General features: G+C 40.3%; 1 protein-coding gene across 2 annotated transcripts in view; it reads right to left on the bottom strand.

Moving 5' to 3' along the window:
• Positions 1-20548, bottom strand: part of LOC110462623 (palmitoleoyl-protein carboxylesterase notum1'-like) — a 42878-nt gene that overhangs the window by 15721 nt on the left and 6609 nt on the right. For both annotated transcript variants that reach the window (XM_021516665.1, XM_021516667.1), the window contains exons 3-4: positions 3970-4022; positions 2378-2479 (exon numbers count right to left, since the gene is read on the bottom strand). In XM_021516665.1, the coding sequence (XP_021372340.1) occupies positions 2378-2479; positions 3970-4022 (155 nt within the window). The remainder of the gene's footprint in view (positions 1-2377; positions 2480-3969; positions 4023-20548) is intronic.

The following is a 20548-nucleotide window of genomic DNA, read 5'->3' as shown; positions in this document are numbered from 1 at the left end:
GGGGGGCGAACATGGTCGTAGTAAAGGTCAATTTTCACTGCATCTATAGTACACGAGAACGAACAGTCACATCCAACTCGGGGCTTCAGTTTTATTTGTGAGTCTTAATAACGTATTTCCAAATAAACACATATTCTTTTAGATTTCGGTACAATACAAATTAAATTGAGTTTCATCTCGTAAAGATGGATTCGGCCGTTTTACCACTCCTAATCGATAAAAGGATTTAAATTTTACGAGATGTTTCCTTGGGTCATGTTGTTAAATTTGAAGAAAAAATATCCGTTTGATCCCTTGGTACCTGTAGATATCGGTCAAATGGAATTTATTCAAATACAGCAGGTTACGTAGGTCTGGCCTAAAGACACTTAACGCAACAATAAATGCTTATCGATGAGTGGCCATAAAACGGCCAAATATGGCACCACCCTTTCTTCATGTCTTCTGCATTAACGGAGGTTTAATAACAACAGACCAGACTTATAATAAGTGTACACACAATTCTAGGTCTGGCATTATTTGTACGTTGGTTGGTTGGTTTTATATGAAAACATTACAATAGGAGTCGTTTTATTCAAGAGAAACTTCCAATCAGCGCTGTAACAAGAATGGTCAATGCGCGAGTCTCAGGCCATTTTTATTGTGATGTTAGATACCTGAAGGCTGACCTCAGACATCTTTATCGTGTTATTAGAGGCTGTCCGGATGGGCTCTGAACTAAGACATAACGGGTGTCCTATTAGATGGTGTCCGGATGGGCTCTGTACTAAGATATTACGGGTGGCCTATTAGAGGCTTTCCGGATGGGCTCTGAACTAATACATTATGGTTGTCCTATTAGATGGTGTCCGGATGGACTCAGACTAAGACAAAACGGGTGTCCTATTAGAGGCTGTCCGGACGGGCTCTGAACTAAGACATTACGGTTGTTATATTAGAGGCTTTCCGGATGGGCTCTGAACTAAGACATTACGGTTGTCCTATTAGAGGCTTTCCGGATGGGCTGTTAACTATTTCATTATGGTAGTCCTATTAGATGGTGTCCGGATGGGCTCTGAACTAAGACATAACGGGTGTCCTATTAGAGGCTGTCCGGATGGGCTCTGAACTAAGACATTACGGTTGTTATATTAGAGGCTTTCCGGATGGGCTCTAAACTAAGACATTACGGTTGTCCTATAAGAGGGTTTCCGGATGGGCTCTGAACTAATACATTATGGTTGTCCTATTAGATGGTGTCCGGATGGGCTCTGAACTAAGACATAATGGGTGTCCTATTAGAGGCTGTCCGGATGGGATCTGAACTAAGACATTACAGGTGACCTATTAGAGGCTTTCCGGATGGGCTCTGAACTAAGTCATTACGGTTGTCCTATAAGAGGCTTTTCGGATGGGCTCTGAACTAATACATTATGGTTGTCCTATTAGATGGTGTCCAGATGGGCTCTGAACTAAGACATAACGGGTGTCCTATTAGAGGCTGTCCGGATGGGCTCTGAACTAAGACATTACGGTTGTCCTATTAGAGGCTTTCCGGATGGGCTCTTAACTATTTCATTATGGTAGTCCTATTAGATGGTGTCCGGATGGGCTCTGAACTAAGACATTACGGGTGTCCTATTAGAGGCTGTCCGGATGGGCTCTGAACTAATACATTATGGTTGTCCTATTAGAGGCCTTCCGGATGGGCTCTGAACTAAGTCATAACGGTTGTCCTATTAAGGGCTTTCCGGATGGGCTCTGAACTAAGACATTACAGTTGTCCTATTTGAGACTGTCCGGATGGGCTCTGAACTAAGACATTACAGGTGACCTATTACAGGCTGTCCGGATGGGCTCTGAAATAAGACATTACGGGTGTCCTATTAGAGGCTGTCCGGATGGGCTCTGAACTAATACATTATGGTTGTCCTATTAGAGGCCTTCCGGATGGGCTCTGAACGAAGTCATAACGGTTGTCCTATTTGAGACTGTCCGGATGGGCTCTGAATTAAGACATTACAGGTGACCTATTAGAGGCTGTCCGGATGGGCTCTGAACTAAGACATTACGGGTGTCCTATTAGAGGCTGTCCGGATGGGCTCTGAACTAATACATTATGGTTGTCCTATTAGAGGCTTTCCGGATGGGCTCTGAACTAAGTCATTACGGTTGTCCTATTAAGGACTTTCCGGATGGGCTCTGAACTAAGACATTACAGTTGTCCTATTTGAGACTGTCCGGATGGGCTCTGAACTAAGACATTACGGTTGTCCTATTAGAGGCGGTCCGGGTGGAATTCTGTCTTGGGTATTATTCTTGTACAATTGGCCTACAGAAATTCTGTTCTCAGATGTTAAGGGTGTCCAGAGGTCATATGGGCTAAACTTGTTCTCACCTGCTCTGATTTCCGGCCAGTCCATTGAGCTCATTAGTGACCTCATATGCTTGCTTTCCCACCTCAGCTGACAACTCGGTCTGTCAAAACAGTACCAGCCCCCTATGACAAGAAGTTTGCTTATTAAATAAAGTTATATAACATGGTCATCTGTCAGCACACAGATACACACATACATCGATTAACATGCAGATACACGCGTTAAATATATTACTTTACTTATTTCTTATATAGAATAGCATGTTACTACTACCGTAGATTTGTAAAACACTGACGTCATTTATTCAAATATAAGATACGCAGCGTCTAGTGACGCCAATGATACAAACTTCAGATACACAGCGTGTAGTGACGTCATTTATACCAACTTAAGATACACATGGTCTACTAACGTCATTTATTACGAGCCCAGATAATAAATTATGCTAACACTTGACTTATCAAAGATATTTTGTCATTTCAGACACACGTACAGAACTTCTAAACCTCCGTACATCGCTATTAATTTCTTATCTCGTCTTTTTGTTCTGTCTAAAGAAAATGTCTATGATCTCTTTTTCTCCGGTAGATTTGCATTTTACAGATGAAAGCTTAGCCTTGAGGCCCACCAGTGTTTGTTTTTGTCTCCGCTGTAAGAGTATGTAACGACTTGACAAGGAATAAGTATACGTAATGAGTTGACAAAAGTATGAGATATCTTAAATAGCATAGATGATATCTCATTTAATTTCTATATAACACATTTTACATAATGTAAAAGACATCTCGTATCTTCTGTATATACAATATCGTGTAAATGAACTTATGCAATACAGGACGTAATTGATCATTGAGTAAATGTTAAATTAGCTTGCCATAGTAAATATCCGTGTTGATTAAACTAGGAGTAAGTGTATGTAATGAGTGAACTAACACCAAGTGTGTATAATGATTGAACAATGAGTAAGCGTATGTAATTAGTGAACTAGGAGTAAGTGTATGTAATGTGTACTAAGAGTAAGTGTATGTAATGAGTGAACTAGGAGTAAGTGTATGTATTGAGTGAACTAGGAGTAAGTGTATGTATTTCATGAACTAGAAGTAAGTGTATGTAATTAATGAAGTAGGAGTAAGTGTATGTAATGAGTGAACTAGATGTAAGTGTATGTAATGAGTCAACTAGGAGTATGTGTATGTAATGAGTGAACTAGGAGAGAGTGTATGTGATGAGTGAACTAAGATCAAGTGTGTGTAATGATTGAACTAGGAGTAAGTGTTTGTTATGAGTGAGCTATGAGTATGTGTATGTATTGAGTGAACTAGGAGTAAGTGTATGTAATTAATGAACTAGGAGTAAGTGTATGTAATTAATTAACTAGAAGTAGGTGCATGTAATTAATGAACTAGGAGTAAATTATGTAATGTAAGGAGTAAGTGTATGTAATGTGTACACTAAGAGTAAGTGTATGTAATGAGTGAACTAGGAGTACGTGTATGTAATGAGTAAACTAGGAGTAAGATTCATTGTACTTTATGAGTTTTCAAAGAATGAATCTCGAGACTGGGAGCGGAAACGTCAAGTGTCTATGAGAGGGTGATGTTTTGGTACGAACCTTCCAGGAAGACGATCCATCGCTTGCTCCCGTAAGATTTGCGAATGTAATACCTGTAAAATAAATAACAAAAACGTAAATGATGATATCAAAAACAAAAGACGACAGTGGTTTTGTTTATGGTGTACACAGACAGGTGTAGGACCTAAGAACAAACCCGTGTTTGTGAATGGAGTCCCAGTTACAGCTGTAGTAGGCCGACCTGTCAATCACTCGGCTCGGGCCTGACCCCGGGTCCACCACTACACAGACACTTGATAGCTAAACAGTGCTCCACGATTTATCATTATTGCTGTTGGAGTGGTTTGAGTTTTTTTCTAAAAACCACAACGAGATCCTATTTCAGTTATTTCATTTTTTTACAGAAGCTTGTGTAAGACGTAAGGGGTCTTCTCGGTCCCGTTGGGGAAAGACATTCGATTAGAGGTTGCAGAACTCCCTAAGAATTCACACCATCACTACAGCCACGATGTGATACGTGCTTATACTAGATTTATCGTGATATCCTATATATTTAATTTTTAATATTTAGGAACAGACAGCTGTCTTTTGAGAATATCATAAAATGATTGGCTAAACTATAAAACACTAGAAAACAGTGTTTACAATATCGTTCATCCTCGGTATAGTATCGGTCGCCAAGACGTTCGATTTCACCTATCGTCCTCCATAAAATCTGGTTCGCCAAGAGGTTTGATTTCTCCCATCGTCCTCTATAAAATCTGGTTCGCCAAGACGATTGATGTACGTTTTTCTTATCGGAATCCTTCCATACATTGCAAATTTGAAGGGGGGATTTCCTCCTGGGTTACTTTTCACATCAGAGCAGAAGTATCAGATGAGCTTTCTCGAATAAATGAGTCCGTATTATAAGAGGAAAATATTGATAATGACAAAGAAATATAGAACACGGAATACAAAAATTACGACAAAATGTTTTCTCAATAACAATTCAAATGGTTGAAATTTGTAGCTGTATAACTGGTTACATGCTGTGTAACATAGTCTTCCCAAGATCGGACAGTCAACTCTTCCTTCTTGTTGAATGATTACTGTAGCTTACAAACATGGCCACTAACATCCACTACCGCGCATCGTACAATAAATTTTGTTTTTAAGCAACTGGATTTCAGAAGTGTTCAGAATATAAATAAAATTCAAATCCGTAAATAATATGCCATGTCTCTCTCTTGACAACCGTCGTCATACGACATTTATTTGTGGTGTTTCTCTTGACAACCGTTGTCATATGTTAGTAATTTGTTGTGTCTGCCTTGACAACCGTCGTCGAACGAAAATAACAATTGGTTGTATATCTCATGATAACCATGGTCATATGACTTGTGACAAGTTCAACTTTTAACAAAGTTCATAGTCTGCATGTAACATTAACCGAATGATTTACCATACAGCCAATATAGAGAGAGGCTTAATATTATAACAGAAAAATTAAAAAAAATAAATATAACAGAAGCATCCATGGCAGAAACACTCACAAGAGAAATGTCTACAACTGAAGCTAAAACATTCCACAACAAACATTAAAACTAAACATAACCTGCACCAGATACATCAGTAACAGACACTACAATAGAAGTATACACAACAGAACTGTATCATGTTGTGTGTGGACAACTGTACCACTCGTTCAGTGTGTGGACAACTGTAACACTCGTTCAGTGTGTGGGCACATGTACCACTCGTTTAGCGTGTGGACACCTGTATCTCTCGTTTAGTGTGTGGGCAGCTATATCCCTCGTTCAGTGTGTGGACAACTGTACCACTCGTTCAGTGTGTGGACACATGTACCACTCGTTTAGTGTGTGGACACCTGTATCACTCGTTCAGTGTGTGGGCAACTATATCGCTCGTTCAGTGTGTGGACAACTGTATCTCTCGTTTAGTGTGTGGACACCTGTATCAATCGTTCAGTGTGTGGACAACTATATCCCTCGTTTAGTGTGTGGACAACTGTATCACTCGTTCAGTGTGTGGATAACTGTATCACTCGTTTAGTGTGTGGACACCTGTACCACTCGTTTAGTGTGTAGACAACTGTACCACTCGTTTATTGTGTAGACACCTGTATCACTCGTTCAGTGTGTGGACAACTGTATCACTCGTTCAGTATGTCAACAACTGTATCACTCGTTCATTGTTTGGACAACTATATCACTCGTTCAGTGTGTTGACACCTGTATCACTCGTTCAGTGTGTAGACAACTGTACCACTCGTTTAGTGTGTAGACAACTGTACCACTCGTTCATTGTTTGGACAACTATATCACTCGTTCATTGTGTAGACACCTGTACCACTCGTTTAGTGTGTAGACAACTGTACCACTCGTTTAGTGTGTGGACAACTGTACCACTCGTTTAGTGTGTGGACAACTGTATCACTCGTTCATTATGTAGACATCTGTATCACTCGTTAAGTGTGTAGACAACTGTATCACTCGTTCTGTATGTGGACACCTGTATCACTCGTTCATTGTTTGGACACCTGTATCACTCGTTCAGTGTGTCTACACCTGTATCATTCGTTCAGTCTGTTGACAACTGTACCACTCGTTCAGTGTGTCAAGAACTGTACCACTCGTTCAGTGTGTGGATAACTATATCACCCGTTAAGTGTGCGGACACCTGTATCACTCGTTCATTGTTTGGACACCTGTATCATTCGTTCAGTCTGTTGACAACTGTACCACACGTTCAGTGTGTCAAGAACTGTACCACTCGTTCAGTGTGTGGATAACTATATCACCCGTTAAGTGTGTGGACAACTGTACCACTCGTTCAGTATGTCAACAACTTTATCACTCGTTCAGTGTGTGGACACCTATATCACTCGTTCAGTGTGTTGACACCTGTACCACTCGTTCAGTGTGTAGAAAACTGTACCACTCGTTCAGTGTGTGGACACCTGTATCACTCGTTCAGTGTCTGGACAACTATATAACTCGTTCAGTGTGTAGAAAACTGTACCACTCGTTCTGTATGTGGACACCTGTATCGCTCGTTCGGTGGGTGGACAGCTGTATCACACACTGAACGAGGTGTGTAGACAACTATACCACTCGTTCAGTATTTGGAAAACTGTATCATTCGTTCAGTGTGTGGAAAACTATATCACTCGTTCAGAATGTGGAAAACTGTATCACTCTGTGTGGACACCTATATCACTCGTTCAGTGTGTGGACAACTATATCACTCGTTCAGTGTGTAGACAACTATATCACTCGTTCAGTATGTGGAAAACTGTATCACTCGTTCAGTTTGTGGACAACTATATCACTCGTTCAGTGTGTAGACAACTGTACCACTCGTTCAGTGTGTGGACAACTATATCACTCGTTCAGTGTGTAGACAACTATACCACTCGTTCAGTATGTGGAAAACTGTATCATTCGTTCAGTGTGTGGAAAACTATATCACTCGTTCAGTGTGTAGACAACTGTACCACTCGTTCAGTGTGTGGACAACTATATCACTCGTTCAGTGTGTAGACAACTATACCACTCGTTCAGTATGTGGAAAACTGTATCACTCGTTCAGTGTGTGGACAACTATATCACTCGTTCAGTGTGTGGACAACTGTATCACTCGTTCAGTGTGTGGACAACTATATCACTCGTTCAGTGTGTGGACAACTGTATCACTCGTTCAGTGTGTGGACAACTATATCACTCGTTCAGTGTGTGGACAACTGTATCACTCGTTCAGTGTGTGGACAACTATATCACTCGTTCAGTGTGTGGACAACTGTATCACTCGTTCAGTGTGTGGACAACTATATCACTCGTTCAGTGTGTGGACAACTGTATCACTCGTTCAGTGTGTGGACAACTATATCACTCGTTCAGTGTGTGGACAACTGTATCACTCGTTCAGTGTGTGGACAACTATATCACTCGTTCAGTGTGTGGACAACTGTATCACTCGTTCAGTGTGTGGACAACTATATCACTCGTTCAGTGTGTAGACAACTGTACCACTCGTTCAGTGTGTGGACAACTATATCACTCGTTCAGTGTGTGGACAACTGTATCACTCGTTCAGTGTGTGGACAACTATATCACTCGTTCAGTGTGTGGACAACTGTATCACTCGTTCAGTGTGTGGACAACTATATCACTCGTTCAGTGTGTGGACAACTGTATCACTCGTTCAGTGTGTGGACAACTATATCACTCGTTCAGTGTGTGGACAACTGTATCACTCGTTCAGTGTGTGGACAACTATATCACTCGTTCAGTGTGTGGACAACTGTATCACTCGTTCAGTGTGTGGACAACTATATCACTCGTTCAGTGTGTGGACAACTGTATCACTCGTTCAGTGTGTGGACAACTATATCACTCGTTCAGTGTGTGGACAACTGTATCACTCGTTCAGTGTGTGGACAACTATATCACTCGTTCAGTGTGTAGACAACTGTACCACTCGTTCAGTGTGTGGACAACTATATCACTCGTTCAGTGTGTGGACAACTGTATCACTCGTTCAGTGTGTGGACAACTGTATCACTCGTTCAGTGTGTGGACAACTGTATCACTCGTTCAGTGTGTGGACAACTGTATCACTCGTTCAGTGTGTGGACAACTGTATCACTCGTTCAGTGTGTGGACAACTGTATCACTCGTTCAGTGTGTGGACAACTGTATCACTCGTTCAGTGTGTGGACAACTGTATCACTCGTTCAGTGTGTGGACAACTGTATCACTCGTTCAGTGTGTGGACAACTGTATCACTCGTTCAGTGTGTGGACAACTGTATCACTCGTTCAGTGTGTGGACAACTATATCACTCGTTCAGTGTGTAGACAACTGTACCACTCGTTCAGTGTGTGGACAACTATATCACTCGTTCAGTGTGTGGACAACTGTACCACTCGTTCTGTATGTGGACACCTGTATCACTCGTTCAGTGTGTGGACAACTATATCACTCGTTCAGTGTGTAGACAACTGTACCACTCGTTCTGTATGTGGACACCTGTATCACTCGTTCAGTGTGTGGACACCTGTATCACTCGTTCAGTGTGTCAACAACTATATCTCACGTTCAGTGTGTGGACATCTATATCACTCGTTCAGTGTGTTGACACCTGTACCACTCGTTCAGTGTGCAGACAACTGTACCACTCGTTCAGTGTGTAGACAAATGTATCACTTGTTCAGTGTGTGGACATCTATATCACTCGTTCAGTGTGTAGACAACTGTACCACTCGTTCAGTGTGTGGACAACTATATCACTCGTTCAGTGTGTGGACAACTGTATCACTCGTTCAGTGTGTGGACAACTGTATCACTCGTTCAGTGTGTGGACAACTGTATCACTCGTTCAGTGTGTGGACAACTGTATCACTCGTTCAGTGTGTGGACAACTGTATCACTCGTTCAGTGTGTGGACAACTGTATCACTCGTTCAGTGTGTGGACAACTGTATCACTCGTTCAGTGTGTGGACAACTGTATCACTCGTTCAGTGTGTGGACAACTGTATCACTCGTTCAGTGTGTGGACAACTGTATCACTCGTTCAGTGTGTGGACAACTGTATCACTCGTTCAGTGTGTGGACACCTGTATCACTCGTTCAGTGTGTGGACAACTGTATCACTCGTTCATTGTTTGGACAACTGTACCACTCGTTCAGTGTGTGGACACCTGTATCACTCGTTCAGTGTGTGGACAACTGTATCACTCGTTCAGTGTGTGGACACCTGTATCACTCGTTCAGTGTGTGGACAACTGTACCACTCGTTCAGGATGTGGACAACTGTACAATTCTTTAGTGTGTCGACGTTATCAAATACGCTTTTCCTCTGTCCTCGGTACGAAAATAGGTTGAGACGCAAGAATGCGTTCTACACTACTTCCGGGAGACTATAATTCAAGGAATGTTGTTCAGCATGTCAATGACTTGTAAGGGAACGAGATGGACTCTGAATGCCTGTGTTTTACAATATTATCAAATGTATTTTCTCGGAAATTGCCACAAAATGATCGTTAATCAAACAGTTGTTACGACGGATGTACAAACAGGTCTCCGTGTTCGTAGTGACCGTGACTCGGGTCGTCACAGGGCAGTCACTGGGAGTCGGTGTGTGTTAACGCTACTTTGTCGAAGCGAATTATCGGCAATGAGCATCGTGAAAGTGCCGAGACGATATTAAACTTGATCAGAGACGTACAAAGCCATGTAGTATATAGGTCTCTGACTTGATGTATGTGAACACTATTGATCCTAAACACTCTAATGATAACGTTTATAAACCTACAGAAAATGAGTGGAAAATACCGCTGTAAAATTGCAGGAAAATTAAAGTGATTTATGTTCATCCACAGAAAACAATTCATTAAAATCAAAAAGACCAAAGACTGCCAAAGTAATGAAAAGAATGGCTGGTCCATTGGGAAAATCATTGTGGAATTCTAATTTTGTTTTTTGTTATTTTTATTATAACCTTTACTTACTGCGATATATATCGGGTAAGTCATGTCTGCTATTGTTTTTATAACACATCCACATTTTTTCTTTACAAGACTTGTTCATGATGCTTCCCCAAAAGTTGAACTGAAAAACCATAACACGGCGTCCAGTATGTAACGAAATATGGCATAACATTTCCGTATCAATGGCGACATACATTCGGAAAAATGGCGACATACATTCTGAACTCTTAACTTTTTTTAATCTGTCAATTTGATAATGGATAAAAACCAACTAGTTTTGTTTAATTAGTTTCAATTAAGAATTTGTTCGGCTACTAGGGAAATATAACACCTTGTATCTTCAGTAATATTTACCAGGTAGGTGATATACTTACAATACCACGTCTATTTTTTTTATTTTTGTATTGTGCGGACTACAACATCCACAAGCGCTCATTGCTTACCAGTTGAGGTGTACTTCCGCACAACAAGCGAGTGCTGTTATCGACGCCCAATGGTGTGGATGGTATATGTTTACATACCTACGTGGATGGTAAATATTTGGTATATATTTTACATACCTACGTGGATGCTATATATTTTACATACCTCCCTAAGTTTATATACTCACTTATATCTTATACTAGTATGTATGCCAATCATTTTATAACGGACAAAACGACGTTACTTTGCAATAGTGACGTCAAACGTCAAATGCCGCCAAAACACTCTGAACTCCTTCTTGTTTCAATTCACCGGTAACGACCGATGGCTCCAACCGAAAGAGGTGTATATAACAAACAGTTTGACGTAAGCTTACGGAAATGCTCGTATCAGTACAGTAAGATCATTTAATAAAAAAAAATGTATGTTTTGTCTCAATATGCTCGTTACTAATTAGGGCGCTCACCTCGGGTCTATATATATATTTCTACTAATCACATACTTCCTTTATATGGACATACGACGTGTACGCGATCTGTGTTGTGTTACCAGGGACATACACGGAACATTACCGCTCTGACAGTGAACGATGCATACACCAAATTACACGCGGTTACTCAACATTAGGTTTACGGTCTAAACCGAAGCAACACGAACGGAAATCCTCTTCGTGGAAGTTGTAAGTGCTAATTGGCCAAAACGCACGTGCGAAATTAGGGTCACTAAGTATATTTCAACAGGTTCAGTCTCTCTATAAACAAATGTTTTAGGGGACTGTTACGATAATTGGCTGGTTAGATAGTTACACATTTAGCTGTAAGAAGTATATCAGTTCAAATCCCAGAGAGATGTGTCAGAGGAAGTCCTCCGAGTAGTAACGGCATCGAACATCACTAACGGGGAAAAAAATTAAGAGAAATATATGTGGTTGTTAATTTTATTGGTAGTTATATTGTTTCAATAACCACATTTGTGTCTAAAACAAAACAGAAAAAAATGTCTTGTTTTAATCCTTGATACCAGTAGTACTCAAAAAAGATCATTTAATTATTGACTATTTTGTTGATCCAAGCAGGAGCACATTGAGTAAAGAGACAAAGGAAACACAATCTTATTTAAGTTTCATTTGCAAGCCTTGGACAAAAAAGACATTAGTCAGAACAGGGCTGGCGTGTCATTGCGCTGTAGGGTCAATGCTACTGAGAGTGGAATGGAACAAGGTGGATACTGGATATCAGAAAGGGTTGCTTTACAATACACACGTCATGAATTAGATTGTTCTTGAGATTCCTTTGAAATTCGGCGAGGTTATAACTAATTTCTGATCCTTAACAATCCGGAACAAGTGAGCAATAAAAACGGAAACAATGGGACATTTTGGAGGGAGGGTAATAGAATGACGCAATGGCCCTGCTCTTAGAGGTCACTGTTACATCCACTCCCCCGCTCATGTTGGAATCAAAAGCCATTAGAGGTCCAGGTCGCTTCCGTTTTTTGTGTGTCATGCGCCAAGGAAACAATCATTTTAAAATTAGGATCGTCTTAAAACCACATTAGCTGTTATTTGGTGGTAGTTAAGTCACTGCTTTTAATGCGGTGTTACATGCTATAGTGTAATACTAGCTCCCCGGACTGACAGAACCTCCCTAACAGAAGTAACTGGACTATTGTCTACCTCAAACTGTAGGCACTTGTCTGCTTCTTGGTTTTGACAAGACATCTCTACTACAATATATCTTCATTTGGAAAGACTTTGATTTTAATCTGCCATCCCTCAAATATAAAAACGTAGCCAGATTACTAATAAATCCCTTCCCTGTCTCCCTTGGTCTGTATTAACCTTCTTATTCAGACAATTCGAAACGTTTCAAATATAACATGATTAGTTTATTTCGGAGATTATTTATGTAATTTTGTTTTATAATTGTACAAGAGCGTGCAATTTTGTTTCCTCCCTGCCACCTGTGTGTGTGTGTCCCCGGCAGCAATGTGGCCGACTTTGGAAGCCGACGACTGCCAAGACGTGCCAGGGGCGGCGACTGGTTTGTAAGCGAAATAACGGTAGACACCTACTGTCGTTAATACTACATTAATCAAGGGCACAATGACATAGATAAATGTGTATTAACGGCCGTCTACTTTATATCAAAGTTAGCAATTATCACTTAGTTTTATTGTTACCACATCAATGCGTGTCATATCATAGAACAAAAGAGGCTCGTTCATTGGAAGATGACAGGATTTTATGACATACCTGACGAATCTGACTTTGTTGGTACAGCCAGATGTCAGGGCATGCAATACACACTTCCGTAACCTCACACTGTTAGGATACAATATGTTGTATTACCCCAATAGCCAGAACTGATTTTGGCGGGAACTCATTGGTTGTTAAATACAAAAAGATCTGGGCCCGTATTCATGAAAACGTTTTCATGCTCAAACTAAAATTCTGTGTTCAAGCTCCATTTCAATTTTCCAGCGATAAATTTATGAAAAAAAAGCAATTTGCTGATAATTTGGAAGAATTTTGAAGAGACTTCAAGCCGATAACCACTTTAAAAGTTTAAATTTGACCTTTGTTTTTTTACTGTGTCATAGGATTTACGACGAGTTCGGTATAAGTAGTATACTTCATATGAAATGGAAACGAATTAAAGCTTCTGTAATTATCTACGTACTAAAATCACATTACAAATATATTCGTTAATACTTGGATTTTCCTCAACATCTTCAAATTCCTTGCAGGTCGCCATCTGGCTTCACGTTTATTGTTTTTAAAATGACGTCATAACTACCATGAAGTTGGTAGTGGTATGTGGTAGATTTGTTAATATTCTGATCGGTGTATAACATCACAGGGACGCTATATAATATAAAGATAATTACGGATACCACCTAAGACAGGGTTGTAAGATACAGGCCATAGTAAAGTTGAGATAACTGGTATGATCAAATTACAGACAAAAATTACCTTTAAAAGAACGAAACTCAATAAATCAACCCTATTTCTTCATAGCAATTTACCACATACCTGTGAAAAAGACAGGAATATGTTCACACCTGTCAGTTTTTACCTGTGCTCACTCTTTGATCGCACCGCTAAATGTAGCCGTTATGTTTCATCTTTATTATCAGATTAAGATCCCGTTCGTATGTGCCGTTTCATCTCTGTTAGGTCGCTTTCCTCTCTATTGTACAAGTTCGTGTCCCGATACACATTCCGTATTTTAGATATTTTATCTCGGCCTTTCTCATCTCTCACTTGTGATGAAGACGTGCTATCAAATAGCTTGCATATACAATCGTTCTATTTATTCACAAAGTCACTTAAAGCGTTAAATGGTTTACGGTGTAAGGCGCGTACAAGCTATATCAACACGCGACATTTAGCTTATCGGTTATATGCACCTGGAGATAGAGATCGACGTTTCCGGTCCGTCATCCTACAATGACGGTAGCTTCTGTTGGTCGCTGGGACTTCGCACACAGTACGTATACAGAGTAAATACTCCTTCATCTTTTACAAATTTATTCAGAAGTTCGGGGACATTTGTCTCTCGTCAAATGAAGAAATACAAATAATTTATCTATCTATCAGAATCTTGTCCAATCCGACATCAAAGTCCCAAAAATAACTGGTCGGATATAACAGAATGTCAGTATAAAGGACATGTTCTAAAGCAGCTACATCTGCGGGCGTCACTGTAAGGGATGAGACCGAGATTCTTTAGTGACCTCTGACCTATATGATGAGCCTTGTGATATCATTGCACGGCGTGCTGGCCTATGATCTCGGATAAAAATAAGAATTTGTTTCTAAATTAAGAAAGAAATTATCTTTTTGTTTCGTGTTTCTGATACAACGCATCTTCACAGCCCAGCGTTGAGAGCGACGGTATCGGCCGACCACACGTCCCAGTGACAAGGGTTGCTTTGAGCGGGCCTGTAAACCAAGTCTACAAACGTCAACATAAACAACATGCTTAATCTTGAACACCTTTTTAACATCCAGAATAAATCTGAAATGGTCACTCGTTTCTTGTGAAGGTGGGCCTTGTTTGAAGTTTTCTCTAAATGCCAATCATGAAGAAAAAAGGACGTCATCAATACTAGCCGTCTTTGAAGATAGGTAAAGTTTATTTACACTGCTCTGCTTATACTGGCCCTATCAGGCCCGCAGTCGGCCATAGTGATGATTGTGGGGATAACAATCACTACACTAGTACACCTCTTTCATCTTCTGGTCTTTGTAGTCAATTCGTGTGAATGGAGGCCAAACACAACAGCAAACAGGTTACCTCAAATGAAAGGTGCCCCATTGCCAATTTACACCCGTCAATCATACCACTCATCACAGAAAACGATCACTGGAATATTCACGCATGCGCAACATCAAATATTGTCGCAGAAAGAAATTATTTTAATCAGTTGTTGCTTTATCATCTGATTAAAGAGGAGCAGGGATAACGAGAGCCTGTGCGTGCTTTGCAGGTGTGTAAGGGAACAAGTAGCCAGGTTGTACTCCAAGATCAAACGGCCGGATTAATATTGGAAAATTGAAGAAACAGCAATCAAGATATGATATTAAAGATGCGTATCTTGGTATAATTTGTTATTTGTCGGTCTGGGTAAGTTTGTAGACGAGAAAATTGGTGGTGGCTTGGTGATGATGTATTTGCTGTAAAACGTGTATTTGCTATTCCAGCGTCACTGCCCTCTCCGACCACATACAAATAAAGAGATGGCAGACCATTTAAATGTCGACGGATTTATATAAAACCTCAATGATATGTTTAGATTTTAACAATTTGCCTTCATAAGTCGGACGTTAAGATTCAACAGTATCAATTACATAACACGTACAAAAGCATAACCGGGAGAAACATACCTAGATGTTCATCAAACATTAATCTCCCTATAAATCTCCTAAAGCAGAAGATTAAACACGGGATTCGGGCTGAAATAACAAAATCATATTTACCTGGGTCATGTAACAACTTTAAGGCACTGCTGTAGCCAGGATTTCGAATATTAGGAGTTACATTCACAACGAGCCTTCTAATAAAAATATAGACTAAGGATTCAAATCCGTATTATTAGGATATTGTAAGAATTGTAGAGGAGAGGTATAGCTTCGATTCCGGACACTTCAATAAATCAGTTCAATAAATGACCATAACACGCATGTTTACATGGCGATTAACATAGAGCAGTGTAGTTAGTAATTACTTTGAATTGTATTTACAGGGAGACATTCTAATAAACCGCTGTCGACGGTAACTTAAACTCCGGATTACTTTGAATTAGTAACATCACAGAGACTAGCATTCCTGTAGCAGATCCACATCACTGTTTGACAAACAGCCCGGCCCTTGTACACTGTCGGGTAGTCCTTATTTCTGATAAGTATTTGTAAATAAATAGACCCTTCTGGATCAACAAACTGCCAAGATCAAAGACCCGGATTGACAATACCTTGTCTCTGGATATCCGGTAGAGTACTTGAACGTGTTGCGCATGTCCACAAGGTCGATCCCTTAACGCTGTAGTGAGTAAACATGCTTGACCCTTCTAGGTATTGCTACAGGGTAACATTAATGGTCCGTCTTTTCTGTTGTTTGGTTATCTGCCTAGTCCTGTGTCAGGGAACATTGATGATCTGTCTAGTTCTGTGTCAGGGAACATTGATACATTGATGATCTGTCTAGTTCTGTGTCAGGGAACATTGATTATCTGTCTAGTCCTGTGTCGGGGAACATTGATGATCTGTCTAGTTCTGTGTCAGGGAACATTGATGATCTTTCTAGTTCAGTGTCAGGGAACATTGATGATATGTCTAGTCCTGTGTCAGGCAACATTGATGATCTGTCTAGTTCAGTGTCAGGGAACATTCATGATCTGTCTAATTCTGTGTCAGGAAACATTGATGATCTGTCTATTTCTGTGTCAGGGAACATTGATGATCTGTCTAGTTCTGTGTCAGGGAACATTGATGATCTGCCTAGTCCTGTGTCAGGGAACATTGATGATCTGTCTAGTCCTGTGTCAAGGGACATTCATGATCTGTCTAGTCCTGTATCAGGGAACATTGATGATCTGTCTAGTCCTGTGTCGGGGAACATTGGTGATCTGTCTAGTCCGGTGTCAGGGAACAATGATGATCTGTCTAGTCCTGTGTCAGGTAACATTGATAATCTGTCTACTCCTGTGTCAGGGAACATTGATTATCTGTCTAGTCCTCATTTGGGGAACATTGGTGATTTCTCCAGACTTGTGTTGGGGAACATTGATGATGTCTCTTGTCTTGTGTCGGGCAACATTGATGATCTGTCTAGTCCTGTGTCGGGGAACATTGGTGATCTGTCTAGTCCGGTGTCAGGGAACAATGATGATCTGTCTAGTCCTGTGTCAGGAAACATTAATGATGTCTCTAGTCTCCCGTCGGGGAACATTGATTATCTGTCTAGTCCTCATTTGGGGAACATTGGTGATTTCTCCAGACTTGTGTTGGGGAACATTGATGATGTCTCTTGTCTTGTGTCGGGCAACATTGATGATCTGTCTAGTCCTGTGTCATGGAACATTGATAATCTGTCTACTCCTGTGTCAGGGAACATTGATTATCTGTCTAGTCCTCATTTGGGGAACATTGGTGATTTCTCCAGACTTGTGTTGGGGAACATTGATGATGTCTCTTGTCTTGTGTCGGGCAACATTGATGATCTGTCTAGTCCTGTGTCAGGGGACATTGATAATCTGTCTACTCCTGTGTCAGGGAACATTGATTATCTGTCTAGTCCTCATTTGGGGAACATTGGTGATTTCTCCAGACTTGTGTTGGGGAACATTGATGATGTCTCTTGTCTTGTGTCGGGCAACATTGATGATCTGTCTAGTCCTGTGTCAAGGGACATTCATGATCTGTCTAGTCCTGTGTCAGGAAACATTCATGATCTGCCTAGTTCTGTGTCAGGGAACATTCATGATCTGTCTAGTTCTGTATCAGGGAACATTGATGATCTGTCTAGTACTGTGTCAGGAAACATTGATGATCTGTCTAGTCCGGTGTCAGGGAACAATGATGATCTGTCTAGTCCTGTGTCAGGGGACATTGATAATCTGTCTACTCCTGTGTCAGGGAACATTGATTATCTGTCTAGTCCTCATTTGGGGAACATTGGTGATTTCTCCAGACTTGTGTTGGGGAACATTGATGATGTCTCTTGTCTTGTGTCGGGCAACATTGATGATCTGTCTAGTCCTGTGTCGGGGAACATTGGTGATCTGTCTAGTCCGGTGTCAGGGAACAATGATGATCTGTCTAGTCCTGTGTCAGGAAACATTAATGATCTGCCTAGTTCTGTGTCAGGGAACATTCATGATCTGTCTAGTTCTGTGTCAGGGAACATCCATGATCTGTCTAGTTCTGTGTCAGGGAACATTGATACATTGATGATCTGTCTAGTTCTGTGTCAGGGAACATTAATGATCTGTCTAGTCCTGTGTCAGGAAACATTGATGATCTGTCTAGTCCTGTGTCAGGGAACATTGATAATCTGTCTACTCCTGTGTCAGGGAACATTGATGATCTGTCTAGTCCTGTGTCAGGGAACATTAATGATGTCTCTAGTCTCCCGTCGGGGAACATTGATTATCTGTCTAGTCCTCATTTGGGGAACATTGGTGATTTCTCCAGACTTGTGTTGGGGAACATTGATGATGTCTCTTGTCTTGTGTCGGGCAACATTGATGATCTGTCTAGTCCTGTGTCGGGGAACATTGGTGATGTCTCAAGTCCTCTGGTGGGGAACATTGATCATGTCTCTTGTCTTGTGTCGGGGACCATCGGTGATCCGGATAGTCATGTGTTTGGGAACATTGCTGATCTGTTTATCCTCTGTTTGAGAACATTGACGTTTTCAGGTTATGAGAACATCGTTGATCAGTATTACCCGAGTCTGAGAGTAAATGATATAGCTAGTGAACCGTTTGCGTGCGTGTGTAGGGGTCCATATTTTTGTTTGTAGGGTTTTTTTTCAAGTCGAGGAATATTGGTAATCTGTTTATAGTCTTTTTTTATCGTTTCCAGTCCTGTGTCGGGAACAATGGTAATCTTTCTAATCAAAGAACAATTGAGATAAGGCTGATTACGACAGAAACAATTTCCGTCCGATCTTCGGTATCGTTACAATGGTATATATTGCCATATCAAAACTATATTACCACGTGTATTGTTATGTCTACTACTTGATTATACGACTAGAACATGGCGTGTACGGGCACGTGCATCTATTGGAAACCGACGTCTGTTTTATGACGGTCACGTGGCTGTTCGGACAGCGTAACGGGTTTCAATACTTACAGTCCAGCTAGTTATTATATAAGACCACAATTTTGTCGTAGACATTCCGCAAAAAGACTTCACCGATAGCAATATGCACCTTTGTATTTCACTTCCTATAGTAACTAAACTTAATCACAAGAACGGTAACAATTATTTAGACATCTGTACACACAAGACATGCAGTACAAGTGTTTCTGCCAATTTGTTTTTATTCTTTCTCGTTTTCCTAAAAAGCGTTGTCTACTTTAGTAAATAGCGGCTAAGATGTGTTTGCCCAGACCTCGACAGAGCTTGCTCTATTGTACAACATGTGTATCCAGATGGCTTGCCTATACAAAAACTCCTCACTTTTTGGCGAGGTTTTCAAAAGGGAAAGGATTCAAACATGTTTTTCGTTTGTTTTTATTCAAACATGAAAGGGAATGAAATCAAAGGTAGAGATGCATTTCTGTGTCTCGGCAGCATATGTATATGTCGAGTGTTCGTTTATTGATCTCAGTTAAATGAATACAATGTTTTCTCTAATAGAGCATTGTCTTGTATCTTATAGAGCATTGTCTTGTATCGTATAGAGCATTGTCTTGTATCTTATAGAGAATTGTCTTGTATCTTATAGAGCATTGTCTTGTATCTTATAGAGCATTGTCTGGTACCTTATAGAGCATTGTCTTGTATCTTATAGGGCATTGTCTGGTACCTTATAGAGCATTGTCTTGTATCTTATAGGGCATTGGCTTGTATCTTATAAGCATTGTCTTGTATCTTATAGAGCATTGTCTTGTATCGTATAGAGCCTTGTCTTGTATCTTATAGAGAATTGTCTTGTATCTTACAGAGAATTGTCTTGTATCTTATAGAGCATTGTCTTTTATCGTATAGAGCATTGTCTTGTATCTTATAGAGAATTGTCTTGTATCTTTTAGAACATTGTCTTGTGCCTTATAGAGCATTGTCTTGTATCTTATAGAGCATCGTCTTGTATCTTATAGAGCATTGTCTTGTATCTTATAGTGCATTGTCTTGTATCGTATAGAGCATTGCCTTGTTCCTTATAGAGCATTGTCTTGTATCGTATAGAGCATTGTCTTGTATCTCATAGAGAATTGCCTTGTACCTTTTAGAACATTGTCTTGTGCCTTATAGAGCATTGTCTTGTATCTTATAGAGCATTGTCTTTTATCTTATAGAGCATTGTCTGGTACCTTATAGAGCATTGTCTTGTATCTTATAGGGCATTGTTTTGTATCTTATAAGCATTGTCTTGTATCTTATAGAGCATTGTCTTGTATCTCATAGAGCTTTGTCTTGTATCTTATAGAGCATTGTCTTGTATCGTATAGAGCATTGTCTTGTA

This window comes from Mizuhopecten yessoensis, unplaced genomic scaffold (assembly GCF_002113885.1).
Source record: "Mizuhopecten yessoensis strain PY_sf001 unplaced genomic scaffold, ASM211388v2 scaffold10813, whole genome shotgun sequence".
NCBI classification, from domain to species: domain Eukaryota; kingdom Metazoa; phylum Mollusca; class Bivalvia; order Pectinida; family Pectinidae; genus Mizuhopecten; species Mizuhopecten yessoensis.
The sequence above is the reverse complement of the archived record's forward strand: the minus strand, read 5'-3'. Positions and strand labels throughout refer to the sequence as shown.